This window comes from Coturnix japonica, chromosome 1, assembly GCF_001577835.2.
Source record: "Coturnix japonica isolate 7356 chromosome 1, Coturnix japonica 2.1, whole genome shotgun sequence".
NCBI classification, from domain to species: domain Eukaryota; kingdom Metazoa; phylum Chordata; class Aves; order Galliformes; family Phasianidae; genus Coturnix; species Coturnix japonica.
Genome location: NC_029516.1, coordinates 47383944 through 47398517, shown reverse-complemented (window position 1 = coordinate 47398517; position 14574 = coordinate 47383944). Strand labels below are relative to the sequence as shown.

General features: G+C 46.6%; 1 protein-coding gene across 14 annotated transcripts in view; it reads right to left on the bottom strand.

The window, feature by feature from the left end:
- RBFOX2 (RNA binding fox-1 homolog 2) overlaps positions 1-14574 on the bottom strand; it is a 161770-nt gene that overhangs the window by 103684 nt on the left and 43512 nt on the right. The window contains exon 1 of one of the 14 annotated variants that reach the window (XM_032445017.1): positions 8345-8447. The exons of the other annotated variants lie outside the window; for them this stretch is intronic. Within the exon in view, the coding sequence (XP_032300908.1) occupies positions 8345-8359 (15 nt within the window). The 5' untranslated portion in view covers positions 8360-8447. Of the gene's footprint in view, positions 1-8344; positions 8448-14574 lie in introns of those variants that run through there. 14 annotated transcript variants of the gene reach the window in all.

Sequence of the window (14574 nt, the reverse complement as noted above, 5' to 3'; positions counted from 1 at the left end):
GTTTCTATTATTGCGAGTGCCAAGAGCAGATTGTCACAGTGAGAAATTGGCCTTGTGCATCACACAGAAAAGGCAGCTCTGGGTTTGGAGGCCAGCAGACAGTGCAACGGGAAGATAAAGAGTCTCGAGTCTGAATGCACATCATTTCATTCCTTAAGCGACCGGGCACACGTAAAAATTAAAAGGCTGACTTAAGCAGCTTGAAATCCTCCTTGACCCTCGGAATAGATCTGGGGTCACAGGACCATCCAAGCCTTTTCTCAAGACCCCCCAGAGCTTTTGCTTCATTACCACAGCATTGCTCCATATTCCCCTAAAGTTCCTTCTCCCACAGTGCCCTGAATGAGACTCCATTCTGAGAACCCTTCTTCCTTTTTTCCTAGGTTAAAGTGGCTCTCATGCTCCATGCTTGCCTCCTTCAGACAACACAGTATCAAAAACAGATGAGGAAAAAAATGGAGCACTGAAAGGAACCAGAAAGGACTGGGCACAGCACCTCACCCTGTGAAAGTCCAAAGCATCTAGTCATGATACTGTCGGGAGCATCCCAGTACACAGCAGGACACACAAAGGGCAAAAGCACCAGGTGGGAGATGGCAACATGAAGATGTAATGGGGTTTTGCTGGTCCACTAGGGGAAAAAAATGAGACCGAAAAAGGCCTGGTGTAATTAACAAGATTAAAGGGGGATTTAGGATCAGGACAGAAAAGCAACGGGCCAGATTGATCCTGACAGGATTAAAGCTGGAATCCTACTAAGAGTCCAGTGGTTGAGAGATCAACGCAATGTAATGGGATTAAATCAACATCAGCTTTTGTTTTTATACAACTGAGTCCCCAGTGCCCACAGTCTCACTGCTCTGGATATGGAGAAGGATTGACGAGGAACCTCAATACTCTTCATAGGGCTCAGCCAGGCACCTCCCCACTTCAGCCCTGCCACCACCGAGCAGAAGGCACCACGGAATCCAGAAATAAAGGACGAGAACCTGAGCGTGTAATGAGTGGTCCAAATGGCCAAAAGAGCCAATGATTCACTAAGTAACCGTTCCAGCCAGCTCTAAACCAAGTGGTATCAAATGCAATGGGATCACCCTGTGACTGATGGTTGGGAAAGCCAGGAGGACAGTCCCAGCTGTATCCAGGCATGCTTGCAGATGGGCAGTTGGATTCTGATATAGTCTCTTGCTGAAGAGGAACAAAAGGAGCAGTATACTCTGAGGAATGTATCAGCAAACACATTTAAGACAAATTATCACGTGTCCCCATTGCACAACAATATCCAAGAATTACAAAAGTGAGAAAAGCCTCTTTCAGAACATATCGTTTGCATTACAGCTGGTGCAACACATGCGGGCCAGCTGCACCTTGATTCCACTGCCCTGAAGTTTCCAAAGCTTGCTGGTAATTTGAGTTGGTAGCAGGGGGAGGGGAGGAGGGGGCCAGGACAAGGCACTTGGTTCTTTCTAGACACGTATACTATTTTGGAAGTTCTTATTCTTATAGGAGAAAAAAAGCATGCATGTTTAAATTAGATGGTATCCATCACCACTCTGCTCGCTGAAGAGGGAAGGAGTGCTTATCACACACCTGTTCTCAACAGCTGCATTTGAGAGCCACGCTCCACATGCAAGGAAAAAGCATTAAAGCATCTCATATTTCTGCAGCACTTCTGAGTCCCGAAGATGTTAAGAAACAGTGATTACACATACACTATATGCACCCCAGCAAAGTCTGTCTTCTTTTCAGCAGACACTACGTTCTAGCTGAAGAGAAGCTTCCCCAGGACCAAAACTAAAAGACATAAATACCACCCATTTCTTGACAGATGCCACCTTGTCCTCACCTGTACTGAATATGTCCCTTCTTCTCAGCTGGCTGGACAAGAACAGTAATTGGCATTCAGTGCTTTTCCACAACTAAGTATGAATCAAAATCTCAGAATAATAAACTGGGGAGCATTACTGAGACAGCGCTGATGGAGCTGTGCATCCCACTTACACTGCCAAAGAGGCCTTGCCACCTTCCCAGGAGAAGCTTTGCCTTTACTCAGAAGGGCTCTGCACCCCAAAGGTACCCTAAGGATTCAAACAGGCATCACCGCAGCGGTTGAGGACATGAAAGGAGGCCCTTGTGACAGAAATGAAAGGTTAAAAAGCAGCAACAGGCAGATCACACCGCATGCTTTTTTTGTTTCCTAGCCACATTGGCATAGTTGAACTTGAGCTTTTTTCTGCATTTAAACTTTGTTTCAACACCAGATGATTGATAATTATAACAAAGTACAGAGCAGTGCTCCAGTATCATCCAATGCCAGCTCCTTAAATCACGACGAATAATAATCCCCAAGAATATCTAAAAAACAATTGTCATCTGGTCAAAATATTTTCACATTATCATCGTCTTAATGTCCCAAATTCAATTAGAGCATTGTGTGAGGGACAGTATGTTTCACTTGAGTAGGAGAAAAACTAACTGCTTTTGCCCTGGACTCAGCTACAGACCCAAGAACCATCTGGTAAAAAATCAACAGCATTGTGCAGGCAGCATATTAGTCATGAGATGTAGGACTCTGAGAACAATGAAAACTAAATTTGAGGGACAGACAAGGGAAGCTTAATTACTTGCTTAAGCTTCTTCACAGCTCTGAGGAATCCTTAACACTTTCAGCAGCAGAATTTAGCACTGGAGGGCACCAAGCACACCCTCGACTGATTTCTTAATTTTCAGCAGACCTGTTTGCACTTCCAATGTGGGACTATCCACACTGGTCCAACACCACACAGCCTGCCTCCCCAGCGAGAGGCTGCAGGATGCATCACCTCGTGCTACGGATGGAGCCAGAACCACCACACTACAGACCTGAGAGCAGACTGCACATCCTCCTCCAAACTAACTTCCTAAAGAAAATATTTGCCTGACATCACAGCCTGACTCAAACTTCTGCTGTACCCAGAAGCCCTCGCTGATGGAGCATGGGATCTCCTCCAGCTAATCACTCAAGTCATCTTGTAGTGTAGCAAACACACATATGTGTCCCTAGTGACTGCTTAGGGCTTTGGCAAAAATGTCATCCAAACCCAGATCCACTCAAAGACCTTTCCTGTATCAACACTGTAACCTTTGGGGTTGGGATAAGCGTGAAGTTCTGGCACTGCTGGAAGTAAGATTTGCAAACAAGCACCATGGGAAGTGCAGGAAACACAGATGTTCAGCCTCAGGTCGCTATTATCTACACTATTCCTCAAACCTTCAGCTGGAAACCAGGAAGGCTGAGGTTTATTCTCTTATTCTCTGAAGGTTTCTTCTCTTCCTTCCAAGATAAACAGGCTGCTTTGTGGAAAACTAACTCACACAGAACTCAGTCCCCATCAGCCTTGCAAGACTTGGCCAGTTTTACAGCAAAGAGAGTCCCCCGTGCTCACTGCTGTTTGGACAGGTGGGAATAGAGCAGACAGGCAGAAGAGCTGCAGGAGAAATTCACACCAAGTCAGCCAGCCAAAATCCTTCTGATTCTTTTGTTTGCACTCATCAAGGAAGTAAATTCCTGAACATGATGGTAATATGACAGTTGCTGATTTTACCTGTTTTTATACTAATCAGGTGCAGTGTGCTGAATGGCTGATCATGACTCCTAATCTCTCTTCTCTGAAGCTGGTAGCTTAATCTGAAATGCCTTCTCTCTCTGCGCTGCACTGGGCTTTCTTTTCTCTGTAGTGACCTTGGCTGCTTCTGGGATTACAGGCCTGCAGGAACACAGAACTGGAAAAGACAGCCTGAATTATCAGCTCTAGTCCCCTAATAACACCGGCGGTCACATTATACAATCTCTTTCAGACATTCTTCTTTCTCCATTTCCCAAATCTCCAAAGCCTGTCTAAAACCCCAGATGCAAACACATGCAAGTTGCTTTGTCACACTCCTCCCTGGGGAAGGTAGATGAGGATGTCCCAAAAGAAGCTGTGCACAGAGCAGCTCGAGTACGGAAGCAGTACAGGCGTGGTCACAAGGTGCTGCACCAAAGCTAATAAACCTTATCGAGCAGCAAAACTCATTATCTCAGTTGCAGCGCTGGACAAACAGAACTATATTACCTCAGGATTCAAGCTGCTGCATATGCATACCACAGTATGGGACCACAAGGACTTGCAGGCTGGGGAATCAGCTTACTGGCTGTTAGCTCAGGGATCTCTGCATGAGCTCCATTTTACGATTTCCCAGGGCTTTCCTGCTCCAGAGCATGAATCTAAAACTGGTGTTTATATTAGCAAGAAGTGCCTTTTGCCACTTCCACAGAAATCCACCCAGATCTGATCTCTGAAGAGTGCAGCACACTGGCATTCAGGGAGATCTCCCTGCAGCCTCCCAGCAGCTCCCACTCCCAAACCTCTCCCTGTGCTGACCACACTGCATGGTGCGTGTGTACCTTCACGGCAGCTGCATGCTCTCCAACCCTCCACAGGCTCAGTTTATGGCTGCTGCATTTATTTGCCATACCAACCAAACAAGTTCCATCCAAAGGCCCACAGGCACAGCCAGACTTCCCTCCCCAGGCCTGGCACCAAAACAGAACAGGTAGGGCATCCTCCCAGATAGCCACTTGCTCTGCTGCTACCCAATGTGTGCTTTGAAAGCCACGCTGTAATGACCATACCTCTCAGGAATAAAAACAACAACAACAAAAAAGATGTGGCGTGAGGAAAAGCACGTTGCTAAGGCCCAAGTTTGGCAGCAGAGTTGGGTTTCCAGTCCCTTGGTGGTAAAGCTGATGAGCTTGGAGCCTAGGGGGAAAATTTATTCCAGTGAATGCAAAGAGAGGCTTTTAAGTGACATAAAGGCAAGTAAAAGGCAGGTCGAGAAGAAAACCAACAGAAATAATTCAAAATGAGCTTGGCAAGCTTACTAGGCCTATTCTTGCTTCTATGGTAGATAATTAGTAGGTCTAGGTACGATATTCACTTTCATAGGCCTCCAGAGAAAGAAATCATTTCTTGCTGCAATAGGCAGCCAGCCGTCTCACAAACACTCAGCATGTCCTCTGCACATGGCTTTAGGAAACAAGGAAATTATCTATACCCACTATAATCGAAGAACAGAGCGATGAATCCGGCGCTTTCCTATCAGAAGCCGAGCAAAAGCATGGACCCCCCCTACCTTGGTCTCTCCTGGCTTTGATAGATTCTGCTGCCTTTGAGCATGGGCAAAGGATGGTTGATAAATTGCTTGCTAGGGCTGCTGCCCCTTCCTTTTAACCTTTCTTGTAACAACAGACCTCTGACAAGGCAACATTCATACATGCAACTCTCAGAACACATCATGCTCTTTAGAAAACACTTGGAATGAAATGACTCTAGATTGTATCTTATGACTCACAGCACACGGAGATTCATCTGCTCATAAATGAAAAAAATAAAATAAAATAGGGCTTTCTTATCCAGAAAAGTTGAAAGCTTTTCCCACACTCAAACCACCCTGCTCCTGGCTGCCTCTACAGGGTGCTGGCTTAGTCTCACCAAGCCAGGACCCTCTCCCCTTGCTATCAGCAATTATCCCATGGCCCGTCCACAAAATCAATGACCAGGAGCCTTTCTGAGCAGCTTGGGAGCTCAAAGGTGGTGAGGGAGAGCAGGGACAGGGGTAGATTTAGGTGTCCCCCTATGAACAAAATGTTGTCAGCAAAACCAGAGCTCTGACATACAGAAAGAAGTGCCCACCTTGAATTTCAGCACTGATGATTGAATGCGCACACTTGAACAGTCTGCGACATCAGAAAGAAACTATCAAACTGTCTCTGCCTCAGAAAGGCTTCATACAACTGCATCCCACACAATAAAAGTGTTAAGATAAATAGTCTCTCTTGATATTTAATGGCACAGCTAGTCTGCCGCCTTCACTTCGCGCGCAATGCCAAGCATTAGGTCACCACGACAGATATTTAAGTTTCCCACTCTCCGGCTCCCCACAGCCCACAATCCCCTGAAGCCTCCAAGGCCCTCATTTAAAGCATTCTGCAACAAGTTTCACTCCAGGGAATACAGTTCAGCGAGCAGGAATGTCAGCCTGAGCACCGGATGCAGAGCTGGTTCCTTTTAAAGGATAAGCACTATAATCAAAGGACTGTGATGTTGCAGATAGGCTGTACTTATGGGTCCAGCATCCACGCCACGCTACAGCTACTTAGAAAGGTGTGCTCTCCTCTAATTGTGTTACTCGTCAAATGTGACGGCATTCGGTATTGCAGAGGCTCTTTGAGGAAGATAATTCTGTAGTTTGCACCCCTAAGGGGGGAAGAAACATTACGGTTGCTGTGGGAACCTTAATTCTGGATTTCAAGACTTGCATATTTAAAACCTCAAATTTAACTTTGCATTAATGTAGCTTCATGCATCGAATTAAGGAATGACTCAGTACAAATCTCTCTCCTGAAGTCCTGATGTCCCAAGGACAAGAGCCTCAAAGCAGCAATACGGCAGCGTGGGGAATGAGAAGGGGAACTTGCAAGTGTGGAAGCAAGAAAGCAGCACAGTGGAAGCACGGCAAAGCCCTCACCATGCTAGATATGCAGCTCAGGGCCCCCGGTTGTTCCCACGGAAGGCTATGTGGCCCAAAGAGCCCAAAGCAGAAAAACAAAAAGGCATGGAGGAAAAGGTTCCTGAAAGGAGCGAGGAGGGGAAGATTCCCCGAAAGTAACAGGATAACTTGTGTTGGGAAGAGAAAGATCATACCCAGATAGCACAAATCTGCTCATTTTTTATAATTAGTATGGCACGCTTCCCAGATGATGCCCTTACAACCCATTCAGCTATTCTGGTATTTAATGCTTCTTTTACCCACCGCCTGGAAGTTTAACTGCAATTCAAGCAAGGCACCAGCACTGCCCTAAGTCAGGGGGAAGCCTGCAGAGGGCAACTACTCATTGGAAAGTGACCCAGAACTCAATCTCGCCTTATGAACAGGGCTGCAGCACTTCATCGTTTGCCTTGAGGCCAGTCCCCATGCTGGCTGACACTTCTGCTTCCCAGCAGGGCAATCACACACCTGCCACCAGCAACAGGAAGAAGGACACCGGCTGGCATCCTCTGCTTCTCAGCCCGGTAAGGAACATCCCCATTGTTTACCACTTATCTCAGATCAGCAGCAGCGTGGCTGAATTACTTCTTGGCTTAACCCACGCGCTAGTGAAGCACAAATCTTAGCCCAGCCACGGGGCCTGCCCAACCTCCCTCGATAAAAACTGGTGTTCCAAGCCAGGGTCTGCCTGCAAGGTTGCGGGGGGAAAGGCAAAGAGGCGACGTGCCTGCCAGCAGGGCCGGCTGTACAGGAGCAAGCAACTGTGCATACCCGATGCAGAGTCAAGTTACTCTGCAACAAAGATAGAGTGTGTGTGTGTGTGCGCGCACAGAAGGGAAGGAAAATCCTTTTGCCTGGGCTCCAAGGCTTGTTCTGTTGTTGAAATAAATCTGTGTTTGTTCCTGGCAGGGATAGGGAGTCAGGCTCTACAGGCAGAAACTATCAGGGCCCCCAGCTTCAGTGTTACAGACAGATTAAAAGAAAAAAAAAAAAAAAGGCAAAAACTCTGGCATTGATTACTTTTAACCTCCCGTATCTAGGTGAGGAGCCCAAGGGCAAACTGCTGATCTCAAGGGTGCCCAGAGCAGACAAAGCTGCGTGTCTGAGACAAACTGAGCAGCCCAGCAACTGGCTGCTCCAGAGGAAATTCCAGCCCCTGCTCAAAGGCTGAAAGTACATATGCTTTTCTGTATGCTTTTACTTTGCTCGCTGGATCTATATAACATTTTACACATGTTTTTTCTGACATTATTTTCCATATTCCACCAGAAACTTGAGCAACTGTGCCACTTCTGGAAAAACAACCTCGCATCCAACTTTTGTCCCAGCAACTTCTCCCCCCGCCCCCGGATCACGCTGTTTCCCCACAATCACAGATCCTCTCCAGCAGGGCTCCTCCGCTACCTGGGCTGTCTGTCAGCAGCACCAAAAGCCCATAAAGCAGAGGCGTATGGGTGCACAGGGAAAAAGGACACACAGGTTTCAGATGGGAGACAGCGAGCAGCATTAGATGGATAATTCTGCATGTGAGGCACCTGCCTAAAGCCGTTCTCCCCGTAGGAAGTCAGAACTGCAGGAAAAGCCTGCTCGATCCCCAGTTAGCAATACATGCTCTACAGCTTTCTTTTTTAAAGGGGAAACTAAAGCCCGCTGTGTGTAGAGGCTGCAGAGCTGAGCTCAGCCGAGAAGGCCGCTCGTGTTAGTGAGGAGCCCTTCAGCTTTCCATTCCTTATATGTGCAAAGTGTGCAAGCCCGCACACACAGCTCTACTCACCCAGAGGTACATCATGTTAGCCTGGGTCGCTCGAACCCAGCAGTGAGATGATCCAGGAACGCGGGAGGCACTTCAGGAAAAAGCTGTAGAGACTGAGATGGTTTTGCGTTTGTTCTTTTTTTTTTTTTTTTAAATAAAAAATAAAACAAATCCGAATGGCTCAGTTTGAGGCTTAGAAAGCGTCTCGCCTCCTCCTCCCCCCTCCTCCAGCTCTGGCTGCTCCGCGCAGCGCTCTCGCACTTAATCTCTCCCTGGGAGTTCCCAGCCCGTGTGTCTGCACTGGCGTGCACAGCACACACTCTGCATTTGCCTCCAGGGAATTTCTCTCTGTCATTCTACTTCTGAAAACACGATCTCGGCCTCGCAAGATTCTTGCAAGAGGCAGGGATGGGTGGGGTTTGAAATAAATGCAGCCCAGCTCCCAGCGCCCGAGCGTGCTCCTTTTAAAAGAGGGCTGTCTGTGCACGGAGGAGGCAGAAAGCCATCCTCTGGGGCTGGGGACAGGTCCCCATTGCTCATCGCTTCCCCAGAACCCATCCCCACAGCCCAGCGCTATTCACAGCGCTGCGTGCCTTCACCTGCCCCATCAGCCAACACCCACAATTTGGTCCTGGTTCTGAAGCCGCACTTAATCACCACCACCGGCAGGCACTGAGAGGAATCCTGGCACTGAAAAACACAACACCAGTCACCCCGAGCCAGGCGAACGCCACCGCAGTGAGCTCGGAGAGAGGCAGCTCTCAGATAAAGGGGTTAATGTGCTTCTGCAGGTGGCTCAGCACGCATGGATTTCGCAGGCTCGGCAGTGCCGGAGGGAAAGCAGCAGCTGGCTCCAGCTCCCCAGAGCGTATCGGGTGTCGTGCACAGCCCGGCCCAGGCAGCAGCCCCTCGCTGCACTCCCACCCTTCTCCCCTCTCTGTGTCACCCACTCCTGCCCCAGGCCAGCAAGACCTGACAGGCCCAGCCCAGTGAGCCTTCAGCCCAGCCCGTACCAGCACCAGGGGACAAGTGTCACTTCTCATCTCCTTCAACAGTCACACGGCTCTGCCAGACTCGGGAAACGGGTTCTACGACCCCTTTCCATTCCCCGCTTCAAAATGTAGAATCATCTTTCCTCTCCAGGCTCCTAACGCTAAGTTAAAATTGGCCTCTTCTCAAATGGGGAGAGAGGGAAAAAAAAAAACAAAAACAACAAACGTGTTTTCATTGAGGCAGCGGTATCCTTGGAAATGAGTGTTGAAGAATTATTTTTATCTCTGGCAAAGAGAGAGAGAGGGTGCTCTAACACGTATCCCCTCCGCTCCTTTGTCTTACAGACTACCTGAAGGCAACAGAGTGAACCAGCAGCACGGATGCCCTGTTTCAGTCATGGTAACGTGGGGAACAAGTGGGCTCTGCTCCCAGCCAAGGCCTGACCTCAAACATGGACAATGCCAGACAGGCCTCTGCCTTTGCTCTCACCCCTCAGCACAGCAGGTCAAGCCCGGAGGTGAAAAGCTGTGTTCCTAAATATCACAACTAGATGCTCCAGTTCATGTTCCAGCTGCAAGGTCAGGTCACTGGCAACTAAACCTCCCAAGTGAAGCAAGGCTGATCAGCCCTCCTCAGGTCATCCAAATGCTGGCTATCTGCTGACAGTGAAGTGAAGCCACCAACTCACCATGGAAGCAAAAGGAGGAGACTACAGAGAGCAGCAGACTTCGGATGACAACACACCCAAGACACGGAGCACTTTAAGATCACAGAATCATAGAATCATAGAATGACAAGGTTGGAAAGGACCTACAAGATCATCTAGTTCAACAATCCTCCCATTACTGTTGCCACAACAAACCACCAAACCATATCTTGTAGCTCCTCATCCAGACACCTCTTGAACACTGCCAGGGACGGTGGCTCCACCACCTCCCTGGGCAGCCATTCCAGTGCCTGACCACTCTCTGAGAGAAACAGTTCTTCCTTATGTCTAGTCTAAACCTCTTCTGGTACAACCTGTGGCCATTTCCTTGGGTTTGTTGCCTGGGTGAAGAGGCCAAGTCCCTCCTCATTGCAACCTCCTTTCAGGAAGTTGTAAAGTGCAATGAGGTCTCTCCCTTGAGCCTTCTCCAGGCTAATCAATCCCAGCTCTCTGAACCACTCCTCATGAGACTTGTGCTCCAGACCCCTCACAAGTTTCGTTGCCCTTCTCTGGACACAATGAACTGAAAGAGCAGGTTTCCCTATGCTCAATATTCTCAAACAATCAGAGGGTACCTGACCAGAAAGGAAATGATGCTGTGGAATGCCTCCAGCAGCACTGCTGCTCTGGTTCAGCTGAGTCCTGCCCAGATGGTCAGTGAAATGCCCAAGAACATGAAGGCTCCCGAGGCTCTCCACAGCCACAGACGGTACTGGTGGCAGTGAGGCCATGCTAGCTTCAGGTTATAAACAAGATGACAAGATGTTAATGAGCCTGATTGCAGGAAAAAAACAAACAAACAAACACAAAGCAAGACATCACTAAGACAGGGCTTTGAAACAGGTAGCTACGATCCTCAGCAAATTCTTCATCTCCATCCTAATGACAGCTTTTTCCAGGACGTATATGCTACAGAATTCAGAAGGCTGCTGTTTGTGGAAATGCATGTGATCTATTAGGGATCCTTCCTGTCTCAGAATGGATTAGAAAGGAAAAGAAACACATTTTAAAATTAATACAGACAGAACTAAGAGAAAAAAAAATGCTCAGAGAGCTTTAGCCTAGTGAAACACGGGCACATCTCCTCCAAGGGGAAGCTGTAGTGTAAATCAAAGTGAAAAGGGAAAAAACAGCCCGAGGAAGATATTAGTGCTTGCTAGAGAGGTAAGGAAGATGTCAGCAAGTAACAAAGGGGACTGAGAGAAAAGGGAGCAAGTAGCCACTTCCATTTGGCAAAATAAGAGGCAGTTGTAAAACAGGAAAAAAAAAGTCTACCTGTGAGTTGGACTCAATCATCCCTTTGGGTCCCTTCCAACATGGGTTATTCTGCCATTCTGTGCTTGTTTATCTGTATCAAAAGCTCTACATACATAGGAAGAATTGTGGCTGCTCAGTTATGTGCACACAATTCAGTCTCAGGATATCACTGGTAAAAACATTTCCAACGAGCCAAGTGATTAAAAAAGAAATAATTTTAAGATGTTCTAACCTATTTAGGAAAGATCTCAGTGGGCAAATGAGGAGCAGGTATGGCACCGTTTCAAACTGACATTATCTGTTTCTAGCTGATTGTGTCTCAGAGGCATATGATTTCAAATGCTTGTGGATTAACATTCTAGCAGATAAAGCTCAAGACAGGGTATGAGCTGGTGTGTCTGCTACACACTACTGAAATCACATTAGATAGTAAGCAGGATGAGTGGCTAGCTAAGCACCTCTTCATAACGGAGGAAAAACCCATATGATCCCCAGGAATTTCAAAGGGAATGGCACACACAGGAAGCGGCGTGGAGCTAATGCCAAAGAACACCCTTGAAATTTCTAAATTATAGAAAACAATTTCTTAGTTCAAGGAGTGTTACATTTAAAATGAGCAATTTCATATTAGATTTCATCTTGACAGAAGAGAGCAATCAATCGTAAAAATAGAAATTAGTGGTAGCTTAGGTAAAAAAAAAGATTGTGACAATCACATTTTGGTATGTGGAAGCAGAAAGGAAACTAAGCCAGTACATTTACTTATATACTTGGCATCTGAGTGGGACCAGAGAGGTGCACTGGCCTGCTTTTCCTGGACAAACAGATCACCTATTGGGCTTGCCAGTCACATTCCCACAATGAAATGCTGTTACATATTCTAGCAAGTGGGAAAAAAAAAAAGCAAAGCTGAGAGAAGGAAACTAATTAGGAAGGGCAAAAAGGAGAAAAAAGAGACAAGGGAGTCCTACAGACAGGAGGAGAAACCTAAAGTCAAAGCTGAAGGACAGTGATGAGTTTTTCAACAGTTCTCAAGAAGCTACAACAACAATCAGCTTGATGTGCTACGATGGGGAAAAGGTAGGAACACAGGCAATACTGAAGATAGAACTAAAGCATTCAATACGTATTTCTGTTCTATACTTGGAAAAAAAGTCAGCTGTTGTGGTCCCATGATAACAAAATGCCTTCCATTCCAACAGTAACTAAGGAAGATGTTCCAACAGCCTCCCAACAAACAGCGCTGTTGTCCTCTTATCTGGCTAGAGCTTACAAACAGGAGGGATGTAACCAGATAACAAGTGGGTTTTAACCAAAATACATCTGTGAACACATTCAGGTGTAGACACGAAGGCCTGCAGTTGCTAATTGCTCCATGTGTATTCACAGCACCAAGAAGCCTACACTGCTCCTGCTGTAGGACCAAAAGCACAACCACAGGGCAATGACACCCTCAAATGCAAGCACTGGTTAGAATCTGTATTGTGAAAGCCTTGATGCTGTTAGCTGAGCTTGGCCAAAAACCTGTACCTCCACCAACTCCAGAATGCTACATCAGGGAAGCAGCACAACTGAAGAAGCTACCAATACCAATTTTTTGCAGCTTCTGAATTTTCCTCTTATAACAGGAGAAAGAAAATGGAGGCTGAAGGCCACAGGTAGGGGAGCACAAGTTCAGTTGTGTTCCTGAACACAGCCGGGAGGGCATTCAGACACATGAATGAAAGATACTGACCATAAAAACATCCACTCGTGATGTTTAACATGGCTTCCTGGCAACCCCTCCTATAAAACAAAGCTGAAAAATAGTTTTTAAAAATAGCCTGAACACTAAGGGAAGACAAAGTTCTTTTATGATTATTAATAACTGCTTCTGAACGCATGTGTTCCTCTTCACTGGGCAGCTCTCCTTGGCTAAAAAGTGGGAGGGGAGGTATTCTGAAGCTGGGATGGGTTGAAGAGGCAAATTTCATTTCAAAGTAGCTGCTCTCACATTTTATACAGGCACTGGATTCAGACTGAGGATGCTCGTCGTCCCACCACGGTAAACACTTCACCGACTGCCCACAAAGGCCAGACTGCAGATGGGAAGCTCTGCAATGCTTAAAGGCACATTTCTCTGAGTAAGTGGCTGCGTTCCACAGCTTATCTGACTCTGGCAGAATGTCCCAGCAAGAGAACATGGGAATAGGACTCCCGCTACCTGTGGGGTTTGAGCAAGTCTCGTGTCTCGGTTTTTCGTTTTCTTAAAGAAGACTGGAGATGGGAACTACCTGGGGAAAGGCACTGAAGGCAGCTCTAGACACACTTGCAGTTCCTATGGAGATAAGAGGATGTTCTTTGAGGCTGGTTTGCTCCTTTGGGTGCTGCTGGAGACAACCCCTGTGACAGACTACCTCTCATTTGTGAAGATTCCCACCACTCAGGATCCTGGCATTACCTCTGATTATCAGAATTGCTGAACCAACAGGTAGATTTCCTCTGCAGGTCCAAAAGGACTCCAGGAAGTCTCTTTCTGCATTATCCCGTTTGTGAAAGAAAAATACAAAGTGCATACAATAAATCACTCAGAACACCACAATCCGTTTTAGATTTTAGATGTTTAGCCAAGCAAATAAGCTCAACATTGGCATATTACAAGAGAAAAAGCCATTTTGTTACAGAGTAACTCACTTCATTACTGGAAAACTGGATTCCCTATTCCCTCTCTGGCAGGTACAGTTTGGCTATGCAGAAAGAGGCTTCTGAAAAGAGATTACTTATTTAAAAGCAAATGATCAAGGGCTAGTTTATCTTCCACAGAATAGAGCAAAAAGCCTGAAGCAGTAAAACACCTTGACACGCAAACAAAACCAACAATTCTCAGGGACTGTCCTGCTACTGACTTCACACGGTAATTAAATTTAAGTCGTTAAATGAGCTTCAGAAGGTCTCGATTCACAGGCAAGTATGTAGCAAATAGAAAGGAAATGGGTAACAAGAAAAGCTTGTTACATTTTGTTTGGGATTTTCCTCTCTTCACAAGTAGCTCGGGAACACCATTCTGAAAGACACTGCCAATTCCACAAGAGAAACCCAATGAGCTCAGTAACTAGAAAAAGCATTCTGCTGAAAATATGTTCCCAGACAGAAATATACTTTTACATTAAGATGAAAAACACCCACATCAACAAAACTAAATCACGAAGCCAGAGAACTCAAAGTCAAACACTGAAGAGCAGGGAAACTTTCCGATATGAGGAATTGTTACAGCGATGGTGTGCTGGTTTGGACATTCACCTGCAGAAGAGAAAGC